Here is a 17,052-nt window from a genome sequence, read left to right as displayed (position 1 = left end):
TCATTTTCCTCCCTCATCCTAGACACGCCCATAGCTCCCCGGTCACCTGCTTCCTGAGCTCTCGCTCTGGACACACCCCCAGCTTCCCTGTCACCTGACTCCTGTGCTCGCAGTCTGTTTTCCCCCTGCAACCAGAGGCACGGCCCCGGCAGTTCCTGATCCCTTCTTCTGAAAGTACTTACACCCCGGTCTTCCCCTTTACACTTACACAACGAGAGGGCAGATTGCCCTAAACCAATCTATGACACCCCTTCCCGACAAGTTACTCATTGATATACATAGGGTGAGCGTACGGTAAAGTTAATTTTACCTTTGTTTAGCTACTGCTAAGCAACAAAAAGGGTTATGATAATCAGGGCTGTGGAGTCTGGGTCCATTTTGGTGGAGTCGGTATAAAATGGACTGACTACTAAAATATTTAATTGGGTACAGTAGTTTAGTGCAGTCTGTGCTGTAATTTTTTTCATAAGAATTTGGGAAAGTTCTGAAATGTCCTATAAATGTCTGTTTTATCCCTGATCTAAGGATCTAGGATTTTCATTTGAATCTGTGCTGCACTTTATGTACACACTTGGTAGTGAGGCAGTTCTGTGGAATCAGAATCCGGAAAATTGAGGAGTCGGAGGTTTGGTTTACCGACTCCACAGCCTTGATTATAATACATGCTATATGGCACATTTATTAATCATGCAGCCCCATGTGAGCAAGTCAAACAGGAAATTGGTGTTTGAATTCAATTTGTTCAATCCTTTTGTTGGCCTGGGAAGAGTCAGGTGGACCCTATTTACATCAAATGGTCAGCCGATTCTGCTATCTTTTACTTTTTTTTTTTTTTTTTAAGGGCTTTGAGAGCACTGAGATGGGCTGAGTGTATAGTTAACGTGATTTTGCATTTCACTCATTTCCTTTTTGTTAATTCAGTGAAGCAACTACAATGATCTTACTCCTACTGGCCGGTATCTCTCAACCGATAACCATATTCATGACCAGTACTCACTACCTATTGATAAAGGCAGGGAGGTTTAAAAATGACGACATGCTGTCCTTGATATTGTTTTCTGCTACAATTTTAAACAGTTTGCCCAAATCTGAAGTCTTGGCACTTCAATTGCACGTGTTCGAAAAAAATGGTTTGAGGTATAATTCAGCATTTATATCAAGAAACTAGTAAAAACACCTGAGCGAGGAAGTAATCTACCCAAGCATCTTCCCAGATCTACTCTTTTTTTATCCCAACTTAAATCAAGAATTAGAAGGCAAAGGTTGATATAAAAGTGGATGCCTTAGACGAATAACTCTTTTAAACTAAGATTCTAGATAAGTGAAGTGTTTATAATTTGGACTCAAGCAGAATTTTAATGAAAACCTTTCTATTCACGGAAACATGTCCCAGTAGGATTGTCTTATGAGTTTACATAGATCTGACCTTTGCTCAGTGCGCCCCACGCTGTCAAAGCTAGTTGAGTGATTGGCCTTTATTAGTGATGATAGAACGAAGCAATCCCTGTTTCCATGGTTACCAGATAAAGGCATTGAATAGATCTACAAGTGGGGGACTGCATGTGGTTGTTTGCTACCACACAATTTAGACATCCCTTCAATTAGCCTCATTACCATTTTGTGAGGACTTTATTGTATACCTGGTTGTTCAGTCTTTGTTCACAATGTCACTTTTCCTATGGATAGCCTAGCTTCTCATCCATGCACTGAAAGCTTTTTATGCAGGTTGAGAGGTTTTTGAGTCTTTGTATGCATTAAGTGACTATAAATTTTTTATAATTGATGAAGTACATCATGTTTCTTACATTTTTTTCTTGTAATCTTCCAATCACTTGGACAACACCAATATTCTTGAGAAGTGTGTGTGTGTGTGTGTGTGTGTGTGTATATATATATATATATATATATATATATATATATATATATATATATATATATATATATATATATATATATATATATATATATATATATATATATATAATATAATGTATGTATATGTATACAGGGTGGTCCAAAACTAGGTGGACAGAAAGTGTAATAAGGTTATTAAGGGGGAGATTTATCAAACATGGTGTAAAGTGAAACTGGCTCAGTTGCCCTTAGCAACCAATCAGATTCCACTTTTCATTCCTCATAGACTCTTTGGAAAATGAAAGGTGGAATCTGATTGGTTGCTAAGGGCAACTGAACCAGTTTCACAGATCTAGTTTTCACAGATAGATCTCCCCCAAATCTGTTTTCTTTTCAGATAATTCAGATAACACATAATGGCAAATAATTTAAATACAGATCAAAGAAAATGGATTTTAACAGAGTTTTGGAAATCTCAAAATGCTGAAACCGTTAGAGCAAATTGGGTTGAAACATTTGGTACTCAAGCCCCAAAGAGACAAACCATTTACCGCATTCGTGACAAATTCAATGCCACTGGCTCAATCCTTAATGCTCCAAAAACTGGTTGACCCAAAACAGTCTGTACAGAAGATAATAAACAACTTGTTGCTGAAACATTTGTTCAGAGTCCAAAAAAGTCCACCAGAAGAGCCTCTTTGGAATTGGGAATTTCACGAGCTTCTATCATGCGAATCCTGAAATCTATTTGGTGGAAAGCTTATCGTCCACATCTAATTCATGGTTTATTGGAGCCAGACAGGCGGCTGCAATTTAGTGTTTGATAAATCTCCCCCTTTATAACCTTATTACACTTAGTGTCCACCTACTTTTGAACCACCCTGTGTGTGTGTGTGTGTGTGTGTGTGTGTATATATATAATATATATATATATAATATATATGTATGTATGTAGATGTGTGTGTATACAGTACAGACCAAAAGTTTGGACACACCTTCTCATTTAAAGATTTTTCTGTATTTTCATGACTATGAAAATTGTACATTCACACTGAAGGCATCAAAACTATGAATTAACACATGTGGAATTATATACTTAACAAAAAAGTGTGAAACAACTGAAAATATGTCTTATATTCTAGGTTCTTCAAAGTAGCCACCTTTTGCTTTGATGACTGCTTTGCACACTCTTGGCATTCTCTTGATGAGCTTCAAGAGGTAGTCACCGGAAATGGTCTTCCAACAATCTTGAAGGAGTTACCAGAGATGATTAGCACTTGTTGGCCCTTTTGCCTTCACTCTGCAGTCCAGCTTACCCCAAACCATCTCGATTGGGTTCAGGTTGGTGACTGTGGAGGCCTGGTCATCTGGTGTAGCACCCCATCACTCTTCTTGGTCATATAGCCCTTACACAGCCTGGAGGTGTGTTTGGGGTCATTGTCCTCTTGAAAAATAAATGATGGTCCAACTAAACGCAAACCGGATGGAATAGCATGCCGCTGCAAGATGCTGTGGTAGCCATGCTGGTTCAGTATGCCTTAAATTTTGAATAAATCCCCAACAGTGTCACCAGCAAACCACCCCCACACCATCACACCTCCTCCTCCATGCTTCACGGTGGGAACCAGGCATGTAGAGTCCATCCGTTCACCTTTTCTGCGTCGTACAAAGACACGGTGGTTGGAACCAAAGAGCTCAAATTTGGACTCATCAGACCAAAGCACAGATTTCCACTGGTCTAATGTCCATTCCTTGTGTCCTTTAGCCCAAACAAGTCTCTTCTGCTTGTTGCCTGTCCTTAGCAGTGGTTTCCTAGCAGCTATTTTACCATAAAGGCCTGCTGCACAAAGTCTCCTCTTAACAGTTGTTGTAGAGATGTGTCTGCTGCTAGAACTCTGTGTGGCATTGACCTGGTCTCTAATCGGATCTGCTGTTAACCTGCGATTTCTTAGACTGGTGACTCGGATAAACTTATCCTCAGAAGCAGAGGTGACTCTTGGGTCTTCCTTTCCTGGGGCAGTCCTCATGTGAGCCAGTTTCTTTGTAGCGCTTGATGGTTTATGTAACTGCACTTGGGGACACTTTCAAAGTTTTCCCAATTTTTCGGACTGACTGACCTTCATTTCTTAAAGTAATGATGGCCACTCATTTTTCTTTACTTAGCTGCTTTTTTCTTGCCATAATACAAATTCTAACAGTCTATTCAGTAGGGCTATCATCTGTGTACTTTTGGTCTGTACTGTGTATATGTATGTATGTGTGTGTGTATATATATATATATATATATATATATATATATATTATAATACACTGCTCAAAAAAATAAAGGGAACACTTAACAGAATATAGCTCCAAGTAAATCAAACACTTCTGTGAAATCAAACAGTCCACTTAGGAAGCAACACTGATTGACAATCAATTTCACATGCTGTTGTGCAAATGGAATAAACAATAGATGGAAATTATTGGCCATTATCAAGACACCCTCAATAAAGAAGTGGTTCTACAGGTGTGGACCACAGACCACATCTCAGTAGCAATGCTTTCTGGCTGAAGTTTTGGTCACTTTTGAATGTTGGTTGTGTTTTCACACTCGTGGTAGCATGTGACGGACTCTAAAACCCACAGAAGTTGTTCAGGTAGTGCAGCTCATTCAGGATGGCACATCAATGCGAGCTGTGGTAAGAAGGTTTGCTGTGTCAGTTAGCGTAGTGTCCAGAGGCTGGAGGCGCTACCAGGAGACAGGCCAGTACACCAGAAGACGTGGAGGGGGCCGTAGGAGGGCAACAACCCAGCAGCAGGACTGCTACCTCCGCCTTTGTGTAAGGAGGGACAGGAGGAGCACTGCCAGAGCCCTGCAAAATGACCTCCAGCAGGCCACAAATGTGCATGTGTCTGCACAAACTGTTAGAAACCGACTCCATGAGTGTGGTATGAGGGCCCGATGTCCACAGATGGGGGTTGTGCTCACAGCCCAACACCGTGCAGGACGCTTGGCATTTGCCACAGAACACCAGGATTGGCAAAGTCGCCACAGGCGCCCTGTGCACTTCACAGATGAAAGCAGGTTCACACTGAGCACATGTGACAGAGTCTGGAGATGCCATCACCATAATTCCAGGACTAGTACCGGTGTGATGTTCCCTCGTGAAAGCCTGCTCATGGCATTGCCCATGTAGACTCCAGGTTATTTTAAAGCTTTAATTTCATCCAACACAAAAACAAGACTGATTGCTGAAGAAGATAACCTCTTTTCTAGCCTCTCTTGCTGCATTCCAACCTTTGCTGTCCATTTGGTGATTGTGGGCAACGCCATGATGAGGTCTTCACAAGGGAACATCACATCCTTGCTACTCTAGGAATTATGATATGGGGTGGAATAATGTATGGTAGCTGTACCCCTCTAGTCTTGATTCCAGATAGACTAACAGCTCGACATCACATTGATTCGGTCTGGAACCAGTGGTACAAGGAGCCAATTTTCAACACCGCACCGCCAGGCCTTATGTTGTGCTTCTTTGAGCAGCATATGTGGCCTACACAGGATACCATGGCTTGTAGTGGCTCTCAAGTAGTCGCACATCTAGGACGTCATTGATCAGCAATTGCAAAGATTGCTTTTAGCAGCAGATCTTGATGGTTCGCGTACCCAAGTGCATTCAGCGTGACAGAACTTTTCTCAGACAATCATTAATGACCTCATTGATAAGAATGCCAAGTCATGCATTTGAGTTTGGTGCTCATTTTCAATACTGAATAAATCGAGATGTTTTTGGTACATTTTGCTTCCATTTTTTATGGCATTTGCGTATCATTGCTTATTGTTGACATGTCTATCATGTGATATTCATAAATTAATAATTTTTTTTTTTTTCTTGGAGTTAGTTTCAATGTTCAGGTGTGTCCGTGTGTGTGTGTGTGTGTGTGTGTGTGTGTGTGTGTGTGTGTGTACCACATGTCCTTCCACACTTCAACTCCTTTAATATTGTTACTTGGTCTCTGACTCTGGATATCTCAAATTGTTATAATGAATTGAGATTCTGCATTATAAACTGTATTATATTAATATATTCTATTTTAATAATTCATGAAATTTCCTGTTATGTTTTCAGTATTTGAAGAGCCAGAAGATCCCAGCAACAGGTCATTTTTCTCAGAGATCATCTCTTCCATTTCGGATGTAAAGTTTAATCATAGTGGTCGGTATATAATGACAAGAGACTACCTTACAGTCAAAGTCTGGGACCTTAACATGGAGAACAGACCAATAGAGACCTACCAGGTAAAAGAAGTTTTGGAAAAAAGTGTTTTGTTTTTTTTTTAATACTAGAAGGTGGTAGGATGTATACAGTGCAACATATTGTGAAATGAAGCAATCAAATAAAACGGTTCACTGCCTTTCTATAGTGGTATCTTAGGTTTTCTTTGATAGGCAAAGCTCTAGAAAATAATAATTCGCCATAAATATGGAATTTATTTTACTTGGTATAAATGCCTCTCTTCTCCTGAATCTGGTTTTGTTTATTTTTTGGCCCAGCGCCTCTCCATTTCTTAGATAAGGCCTCATTTTCCTTGTAAAGCTAGTCATTGTAGACCACTAGATGTGGTGCTGAAGAATTCTCGCAATGAGAAGAGTTGAGGACCACACACACAGTTGGCTATTGAGACTAGATTTACATACAGATGAGGTGGCCAAATCTCAATGGACAGGTAAAGGAGCAAAAGTGCAATAACGCCAAATAAAGGGAAATGGCATCCTTTACATCAGGTCTACAAAATACTTATTTTAAGGCAAGTGACAGGTCCTCTTTAAGTGTTTGCCTGAGCTCCTGACCTGTTTATCTATGAATAACACCTATTATGGTATCCTTTAAAGGTTTTGTCTCAAGTTTGTAAATGGGTAAAATTGTACAACTGTGCAAATTATCTCTTTATTAAAAATTTCCGTTCTTAAAAACGGAGGGCTTTTTAATGTTCTAGTATACAGCTCATTCCCCAAGATACTGGCCACCTTCCCGTCCCAAGTTGGCCTGTTAGCTAGGCAACGAGCGTTTGGCATGAGCAAGCGCTATGCTTTACCGCAAGCTAGTGCCGCTCTTAAGCTCAGTTACATGTGCTTCTCCCATGCTGCAAAAGTAAAGCTGCCTCTGCTAGAGCCTGGAAGAAAGCACAGTTCTGACCAGAGGCTCAACTATACTGCGGGTCTGAACTGTTAATGTTTAGAAGAGCACTGCACCCAGATAAGCAGGGGGCCAAAAGTGGTGCTCTCCTGAAGATTTATCTTGGGACAACCTCTTGAAGCAGTTGTCCAGGCTTGAGTCTGTGGTCACACTAGGTGGCTGCAGACTTGTGAATTCTGACAGCGCACACCATGGACAGTATGCACAAGATGGGAATACCCCTTTATGGCAGGGAGACTGTCTTCTCATTCTGGATGTAAGAAAGCAAGTTTACATTCACCGATGGCCAACAGAGCTCTTTCACATAGTGAAGGCTATATAAGATATACTGCACAGGTGGCGTGTGTAATTCCAACAATGCCTGTATCAGTGCCAGATAGCACCATTACCTATCATTTACTTTTCTACTTGAATATGAAGTGATGGTGGATATGTTGGGTAATTTTTATTTGAGGCCTTGCTCCCAAATTCTCATGCTTGCCATTTGTCAGATACGGCTATTTTTTTCCTGCACACAAAATTCAATATCAGGGTGTGTTGTATTGTATAACTATCTGGCAAATTAGTATGACATTGCTAAGACATTGCTTCTTGTGTAATATACTAGTGAATTGATTTGCAATTAAGGTGTCAGCAGCGTTTTTGAATGATCTGAGCTGTCTTTTGTTTCTGTTTCAGGTCCATGATTACCTCCGCAGCAAACTATGTTCACTTTATGAGAATGACTGCATTTTTGACAAATTTGAATGTGTATGGAATGGTTCAGACAGGTAAGGACACAGAGTTCTGGACTCTGCATGTTAAATAACCGTACGTTAGATAGTGTATATATAGATATAGATCTCTCTGTGTGTATGTATATAGATCTCCGTGTGTATATGTATATAGATCTGTGTGTGTATGTATATACAGTGGGGAAAAAAAGTATTTAGTCAGCCACCATTTGTGCAAGTTCTCCCACTTAAAAAGATGAGCGAGGCCTGTAATTGGCATCATAGGTAGACCTCAACTATGAGAGACAAAATGAGAAAACAAATCCTGAAAATCACATTGTCTGATTTGGAAAGAATTTTTTTTTTAATTTTGGTGGAAAATAAGTATTTGGTAAATTACAAACCAGCAAGATTTCTGGCTCTCACAGACCTGTAACTTCTTTAAGAGGCTCCTCTGTCCTCCACTCATTACCTCTAGTACTGGCACCTGTTTGAACTTGTTATCAGTATAAGACACCTGTCCGCAACCTCAAACAGTCACACTCCAAACTCCACCATGGTGAAGACCAAAGAGCTGTCGAAGGACACCAGAAACAAAATTGTAGCCCTGCACCAGGCTGGAAAGACTGAATCTGCAATAAGCAAGCAGCTTGGTGTGAAGAAATCAACTGTTGGAGCAATAATTAGAAAATGGAAGACCTACAAGACCACTGATAATCTCCCTCGATCTGGGGCTCCACACAAGATCTCACCCCGTGGGGTCAAAATGATCTCTAGAACGGTGAGCAAAAATCCCAGAACCACACGGGGTGACCTAGTGAATGACCTGCAGAGAGCTGGGACCAACGTTACACAGGCTACCATCAGTAACGCACTACGCCGCCAGGGACTCAGATCCTGCAGTGCCAGATGTGTCCCCCTGCTTAAGCCATTACATGTCCGGGCCCGTATGAAGTTTACTAGAGAGCATTTGGATGATCCAGAAGAGTATTAGGAGAATGTCATATGGTCAGATGAAACCAAAGTAGAACTGTTTGGTAGAAACACAACTCTGCGTGTTTGGAGGAGAAAGAATGCGGAGTTGGATCCAAAGAACACCATACGTACTGTGAAGCATGGGGGTGGCAACTTCATGCTTGGGGGCTGTTTCTCTGCCAAGGAATCAGGACGACTGATCCATGTACATGAAAGAATGAATGGGGCCATGTATGGTGAGATTTTGAGTGCAAACCTCCTTCCATCAGCAAGGGCATTGAAGATGAAACGGGCTGGGTCTTTCAGCATGACAATGATCCCATGCACACCGCTAGGGCAACAAAGGAGTGGCTTCGTAAGAAGCATTTCAAGGTCCTGGAGTCTCCTAGCCAATCTCCAGATCTAAACCCTATAGAAAACCTTTGGAGGGAGTTGAAAGTCCGTGTTGCCCAGCGACAGCCGCAAAACATCACTGCTCCAGAGGAGATCTTCATGGAGGAATGGGCCAACATACCAGCAACAATGTGTGCCAACCTTGTGAAGACTTACATAAAACATTTGACCTCTGTCATTGTCAGCAAAGGATATATAACAAAGTATTGAGATGAACTTTTGTAATTGACCAAATAATTATTTTCCACCAAAATTAAAAAAAAAAAAAATTTCTTTCCAATTCAGACAATGTGATTTTCAGGATTTGTTTTCTCATTTTGTTTCTCATAGTTGAGGTCTACCTATGATGTCAATTACAAGCCTCTCTAATCTTTTAAAGTGGGAGAACTTGCACAATTGGTGGCTGACTAAATAATTTTTTTCCCCACTGTAGATCTCTGTATGTGTGTATATAGATGTGTGTGTATATAGATATGGATAGATATGTGTATATAGCTGTGGATAGATACAGCGAAGGAAATAAGTGTTTGATCCCTTGCTGTTTTTGTAAGTTTGCCCACTGACAAAGACTCTATAATTTTAAAGGTAGGTTAATTTTAACATTGAGAGATAGAATATCCAAAAAAAATCAAGAAAATCACATTGTATAAATTATATAAAATTTATTTGCATTTTGCAGTGAGAAATAAGTATTTGATCCCCTACAAACCATTATGAATTCTGGCTCCTACAGTTAAGACGCTCCTAATCAACTCGTTACCTGCATTAAAGACCGCTGTTTTACATAGTCACTTGTATAAAAGACTCCTGTCCACAGACTCAATTAAAAAGTTAGACTCCAACCTCTACAACATGGGCAAGACCAAAGAGCTTTCTAAGGATGTCAGGGACAAGAACATAACCTGCACAAAGCTGGAATGGCCTGCAAAACCATAAGTAAGACGCTGGGTGAGAAGGAGACAACTGTTGGTGAAATAGTAAGAAAATGTAATAAATACAAAAATGACTGTCAATTGACATTGATCTGGGGCACCATGCAAAATCTCCCCTCGTGGGGTATCCTTGATCATGACGAAGGTGAGAGATCAGCCTAAAACTACATGGGGGAACTTGTTTTTGATCTCCAGGCAGCTGGGACCACAGTCGCCAAGAAAACCATTGGTAACACATGACTCCTTAAAGGTTTAAAATAATACAGTGCCCAGAAGGTCCCCCTGCTAAAGAAGGCACATGTGCAGGCCTGTCTGAAGTTTGCCAATGAACACCTGGATGATTCTGTGAGTTGTTGGGAGAAGGTGCTCTGGTCAGATGAGACAAAAATTGAGCTCTTTGGCATTAACTCAACTCACCGTGTTTTGGAGGAAGAAGGAGGAGTACAACCCTAAGAACATTGTCCCAACCGTGAAGCATGGTGGGGGAAACATTTATACTTGCTTTTCTGCAATGGGGAGACTGCACCGTACTGAAGAGAAGATGGATGGGGTCATGTATCGTGAGATTTTGGCCAACAACCTCCTTCCTTCAGTAAGAGCATTGAAGATGGGTTGTGGCTTGGTCTTCCAGGAAGACAATGACCCAAAACATACAGCCAAGGCAACAAAGGAGTGGCTCATAAAGAAGCACATTAAGTTCATGGAGTGGCCTAGCCAGCCTCCAGACCATAATCCCATAGAAAACTTATGGCGGGAGTTGAAGCTCGAGTTGCCAAGCGACTACCTCAAAATCTGAATGATTTAGAGATGATCTGCAAAGAGGAGTGGACCAAAATTCCTCCAGACATGTCTTTTGCAGTTGATGATGAGGTTTGCGCACGTCTGACTGTTGTGCTTGTCAACAAGGGTTTTGCCACCTAGTATTAAGTGTTTGCCAGAGGGATCAAATACTTATTTCTCACTGCAAAATGCAAATAAATTTATCTAATTTATACATTGTAATTTTCTTGATTTTTTGGGGGGGATATTCTATCTCTCAATGTTAAAAATAACCTACCCTTAAAATTATAGACTGTTAATGTCTGTCAGTGGGCAAACTTACAAAAACAGCAAAGGATCAAATACTTTCATTCACTCGATGTGTATATAGATATGGTGTGTGTATGTATATATGTGTATGTATGTGTGTGTGTGTGTGTATATATATATATAATATAATGGATCACTCTGTTTGTAATGACTCTATATAATGAGTTCCACTTTTTGTATTAAAGAACTAAAATTAACTTTTCGATGATATTCTAATTTTATGAGATGCACCTGTATATACAGTGCCTACAAGTAGTATTCAACCCCCTGCAGATTTAGCTGGTTTGATAAGATGCAAATAAGTTAGAGCCTTCAAACTGCAAACGAGAGTAGGTTTTATGAACAGAAGCATAAATCTTACAAACCAAAAAGTTATGTTGCTCAGTTGAATTTTATTACATTTTAAACATAAAAGTGTGGGTCAATTATTATACAACCCCTATGTTTAATATTTTGTGGAATAACCCTTGTTTGCAATTACAGCTAATAATCGTCTTTTATAAGACCTGATCAGGCCGGCACAGGTCTGTGGAGTTATCTTGGCCCACTTCTCCATGCAGATCTTCTCCAAGTTATCTAGGTTCTTTGGGTGTCTCATGTGGACTTTATTCTTGAGCTCCTTCCACAAGTTTTCAATATATATATATATATATATATATATATATATATATATATATATATATATATATATATATATATATATATATATATATATATATATATATATATATATATATAGTGTATGTGTGTGTGTATATATATATATGTATATATATATATATAGTACAGACCAAAAATTTGGACACACCTCATTTAAAGATTTCTGTATTTTCATGACTATGAAAATTGTACATTCACACTGAAGGCATCAAAACTATGAATTAACACATGTGGAATTATATACTTAACAAAAAAGTGTGAAACAACTGAAAATATGTCTTATATTCTAGGTTCTTCAAAGTAGCCACCTTTTGCTTTGATGACTGCTTTGCACACTCTTGGCATTCTCTTGATGAGCTTCAAGAGGTAGTCACCGGAAATGGTCTTCCAACAATCTTGAAGGAGTTCCCAGAGATGCTTAGCACTTGTTGGCCCTTTTGCCTTCACTCTGCGGTCCAGCTCACCCCAAAACATCTAGATTGGGTTCAGGTCTGGTGACTGTGGAGGCCAGGTCATCTGGCGTAGCACTCCATAACTCTCCTCCTTGGTCAAATAGCCCTTACACAGCCTGGAGGTGTGTTTGGGGTCATTGTCCTGTTGAAAAATAAATGATGGTCCAACTAAACGCAAACGGGATGGAATACCATGCCTCTGCAAGATGCTGTGGTAGCCATGCTGGTTCAGTATGCCTTCAATTTTGAATAAATCCCCAACAGTGTCACCAGCAAAGCACCCCCACACCATCACACCTCCTCCTCCATGCTTTGAGGTGGGAACCAGGCATGTAGAGTCCATTCGTTCACCTTTTCTGCGTCGCACAAAGACACGGTGGTTGGAACTAAAGATCTCAAATTTGGACTCATCAGACCAAAGCACAGATTTCCACTGGTCTAATGTCCATTTCTTGTGTTCTTTAGCCCAAACAAGTCTTTTCTGCTTGTTGCCTGTCCTTAGCAGTGGTTTCCTAGCAGCTATTTTACCATGAAGGCCTGCTGCACAAAGTCTCCTCTTAAAAGTTGTTGAAGAGATGTGTCTGCTGCTAGAACTCTGTGTGGCATTGACCTGGTCTCTAATCTGAGCTGCTGTTAACCTGCGATTTCTGAGGCTGGTGACTCGGATAAACTTATCCTCAGAAGCAGAGGTGACTCTTGGTCTTCCTTTCCTGGGGCGGTCCTCATGTGAGCCAGTTTCTTTGTAGCGCTTGATGGTTTTTGCAACTACACTTGGGGACACTTTCAAAGTTTGCCCAATTTTTCAGACTGACTGACCTTCACTTCTTAAAGTAATGATGGCCACTCGTTTTTCTTTACTTGGCTGCTTTTTTCTTGTCTTAATACAAATTCTAACAGTCTATTCAGTAGGACTATCAGCTGTGTATCCACCTGACTTCTGCACAACACAACTGATGGTCCCAACCGCATTTATAAGGCAAGAAATCCGACTTATTAAACCTGACAGGGCACACCTGTGAAATGAAAACCATTTCCGGTGACTACCTCTTGAAGCTCATCAAGAGAATGCCAAGAGTGTGCAAAGCAGTCATCAAAGCAAAAGGTGGCTACTTTGAAGAACCTAGAATATAAGACATATTTTCAGTTGTTTCACACTTTTTTGTTAAGTATATAATTCCACATGTGTTAATTCATAGTTTTGATGCCTTCAGTGTGAATGTACAATTTTCATAGTCATGAAAATACAGAAAAAATCTTTAAATGAGAAGGTGTGTCCAAATTTTTGGTCTGTACTGTATATATACACTGCTCAAAAAAATAAAGGGAACACTTAAACAGCAGAATCAAACTTCTGTGAAATCAAACTTCTGTGAAATCAAACTGTCCACTTAGGAAGCAACACTGATTGACAATCAATTTCACATGCTGTTGTGCAAATGGAATAAACAATAGAGGGAAATTATTGGCAATTATCAAGACCCACTCAATAAAGGAGTGGTTCGGTAGGTGGGGACCACAGACCACATCTCTGTACCAATGCTTTCTGGCTGATGTTTTGGTCACTTTTGAATGTTGATTGTGCTTTCACACTTGTGGTAGCATGAGACGGACTCTACAACTCACAGAAGTTGCTCAGGTAGTGCAGCTCATCCAGGATGGCACATCAATGCAAGCTGTGGCAAGAAGGTTTGCTGTGTCTGTCAGCGTAGTGTCCAGAGGCTGGAGGCGCAACCAGGAGACAGGCCAGTACAACAGGAGACGTGGAGGAGACCGTAGGAGGGCAACAACCCAGCAGCATGACCGCTACCTCCGCCTTTGTGCAAGGAGGGACAGGAGGAGCACTGCCAGAGCCCTGCAAAATGACCTCCAGCAGGCCACAAATGTGCATGTGTCTGCACAAACTGTTAGAAACCAACTCCATGAGTATGTTTTAATGGCCCGACGTCCACAGATGGGGGTTGTGCTCACAGCCCAACACCGTGCAGGACGCTTGGCATTTGCCACAGAACACCAGGATTGGCTAAGTCGCCACTGGCGCCCTGTGCTCTTCACAGATGAAAGCAGTTGCACACTGAGCACATGTGACAGACGTGAGAGTCTGGAGACGCCGTGGAGAGCGATCTGCTGCCTGCAACATCGTTCAGCATGACCGGTTTGGCAGTGGGTCAGTAATGGTGTGGGGTGGCATTTCTTTGGAGGGCCGCACAACCCTCCTTGTGCTCGCCAGAGGTAGCCTGACTGCCATTAGGTACCGAGATGAGATTCTCAGACCCCTTGTTAGACCATATGCTGGTGCGGTTGACCCTGGGTTCCTCCTAATGCAGGACAATGCCAGACCTCATGTGCCTGGAGCGTGTCAGCAGTTCCTGCAAGATGAAGGCATTGAAGCTATGGACTGGCCCGCCCGTTCCCCAGACCTGGATCCGATTGAGCACATCTGGGACATCATGTCTCGCTCCATCCACCAACGTCACGTTGCAGCACAGACTGTCCAGGAATTTGCGGATGCTTTAGTCCAGGTCTGGGAGGAGATCCCACAGGAGACCATCCGCAACCTCATCAGGAGCATGCCCATGCGTTGTAGGGAGGTCATACAGGCACGTGGAGGCCACACACAATACTGAGCCTCATTTTGACTTGTTTTAAGGACATTACATCAAAGTTGGATCAGCCTGTAGTATGTTTTTCCACTTTAATTTTGGGGGGGACTCCAAATCCAGGCCTCCATTGGTTACTTAATTTGGTTTCCATTGATGATTTTTGTGACTTTTTTTTGTCAGCACATTCAACTTTGTACAGAACAAAGTATTCAATGAGAATATTTCATTCATTCAGATCTAGGATGTGTTATTTGAGTGTTCCCTTTATTTTTTTTTGAGCAGTGTGTGTGTGTATATATATATATATATATATATATATATATATATATATATATATATGTATGTATGTATGTATGTATGTATGTATGTATGTGTGTGTGTGAGTATGTATATAGATCTTTTATCTGTAATACCATTTCATGACTAGTCAATTTCAACATTTTACTGCATGAAATTGTATTTTTTTGCTTCAGTGTTCAAAAGTAGTGGAGTGGACACTCATAGTAACCATTTTGATTTCAGTTTACATTTTCTAACTTGAAATAAAATCTGATTCTATTTATCTTTTTGATTTGTGGTTTTATTTCTTGTATGTGTTGGTTTTTGCCATATAATTCAGCAGTCATTGTACTATTGTCTTCCAGTGTCATAATGACTGGCTCGTACAATAACTTCTTCAGAATGTTTGACCGCAACACGAAACGTGATGTCACATTGGAAGCCTCCAGAGAAAACAGCAAGCCAAGAGCAATTCTCAAACCACGCAAAGTCTGTGTAGGAGGCAAACGCAGAAAAGATGAAATTAGCGTGGACAGCCTGGACTTTAGCAAAAAAATTCTCCACACTGCTTGGCACCCTTCAGAAAACATCATAGCAGTGGCAGCCACAAATAACCTGTATATATTTCAGGACAAGGTTAACTAGAACATTATTAAAGTTATACTAGGTTCCATGTGTTCCAGGGCTTTTTCATTTTGATTTTTCACTTCCCGTTTTCTAATGTTGTTTTTTTTTTATTTACCTTTATTTCATTTATCAAGTTCTTCCTCTGCTGAGATATAGAAGAAATAAACTGGCTTCCCATTCCCTAATTTTACCAATTCAATCAGTTAATGTTGATATATATATATATTTTTTTTTTGTCTCTTTTTTTTTTTTTTTTCTTTGTGCTCTCAACCTTTCTTGCAGCGTGGTTCTCAAACATACTCTCTGGGAGTGTATTTTTGGCCACTCATGCAGCATGAATGGTATAAGCAAGGAACTTGGGTCAAAACAAATGTTGGGCATATATAATACTACTTTTTAATTGATAATTCAATTTTTAATAAAAGTTGATCGTTACAAATACGTGTTTGTCCTTATTTCTAAACATTGACCAAGGTAATTTAGATTGGCTTGTAAGAATGGGTCCCTGTGAACAGTAACAAAGCCTAGGAATCTTGGTTTAGTTTAGCGTGGTTGTGACATTTATTATGCTACTAGATGGTGGCCCGATTCTAATGCATCGGGTATTCTAGAATATGTATGCGGCCGACAGGGTGCAATCAGCAGAGCGGTGTTTAAATTTGGCGCCAACATCGCTGATTAGTCGAGGCCGGCAACCGTGACCAATCACCAAAGCGGTGTTAAAATTTGGCGGCTATATCGCAGATTGGTCACAGCCGGCGGTCGCGACTTATCAGCAGAGTGGGGTTTAAATTTGGCGCCAATAATGCTGATTGGTCGCGGTTACCGGTCGCAAATAATCAGCATAGCGGTGTTTAAATTTGGCGCCAATATCGCTGATTGGTCGCGGCCGGCCACCGCAACAAAACAGTAAAGCGGTGTTTAAATTTGGCTCCAATCTCGCTGATTGGTCACGGCCGGTGGTTGCGACTAATCAGCAGAGTGGTGTTAAAATTTGGCGCCAATATTGCTGATTGTTCGCCGGGGAGCGGCGCTGCCTGTGCGGGTACTTCCGCTGCGAGCAGCTGGGAGATGAGCGGCTGCTCGCAGCAAAAGCATCCCAACCGGCGGCGGCGCCGCTCCTCGGTCCTCCGTTCACACTTGCCGTCGGGAGATCAGAGCGTTGTTTAAATTTGGCGCCAATCTCTCTGGTCGCGGTCGGCTGGCGGCCGCAACCAATCAGCAGAGCGTTGTTTAAATTTGGCGCCACTCGCTGATTGGTCGCAGCTAGCGTCAGCGATCAATCAGCAGAGCATTGT

General features: G+C 41.1%; 1 protein-coding gene across 3 annotated transcripts in view; it reads left to right on the top strand.

Moving 5' to 3' along the window:
- PPP2R2B (protein phosphatase 2 regulatory subunit Bbeta) overlaps window positions 1–16,193 on the top strand; it is a 476,270-nt gene extending 460,077 nt beyond the window's left edge. For all 3 annotated transcript variants that reach the window (XM_073651284.1, XM_073651285.1, XM_073651286.1), the window contains 3 exons: window positions 5,967–6,136; window positions 7,713–7,804; window positions 15,493–16,193. In XM_073651284.1, the coding sequence (XP_073507385.1) occupies window positions 5,967–6,136; window positions 7,713–7,804; window positions 15,493–15,772 (542 nt within the window). In that variant the 3' untranslated portion in view covers window positions 15,773–16,193. The remainder of the gene's footprint in view (window positions 1–5,966; window positions 6,137–7,712; window positions 7,805–15,492) is intronic.
- The last annotated feature ends 859 nt before the right edge of the window (window positions 16,194–17,052 follow it).

Source organism: Phyllobates terribilis, unplaced genomic scaffold (genome assembly GCF_046119375.1).
Source record: "Phyllobates terribilis strain yellow unplaced genomic scaffold, ASM4611937v1 Scaffold_11__3_contigs__length_659146591, whole genome shotgun sequence".
Classification (NCBI taxonomy): Eukaryota; Metazoa; Chordata; class Amphibia; order Anura; family Dendrobatidae; genus Phyllobates; species Phyllobates terribilis.
This window is presented reverse-complemented; position numbering and strand designations above follow the sequence as displayed.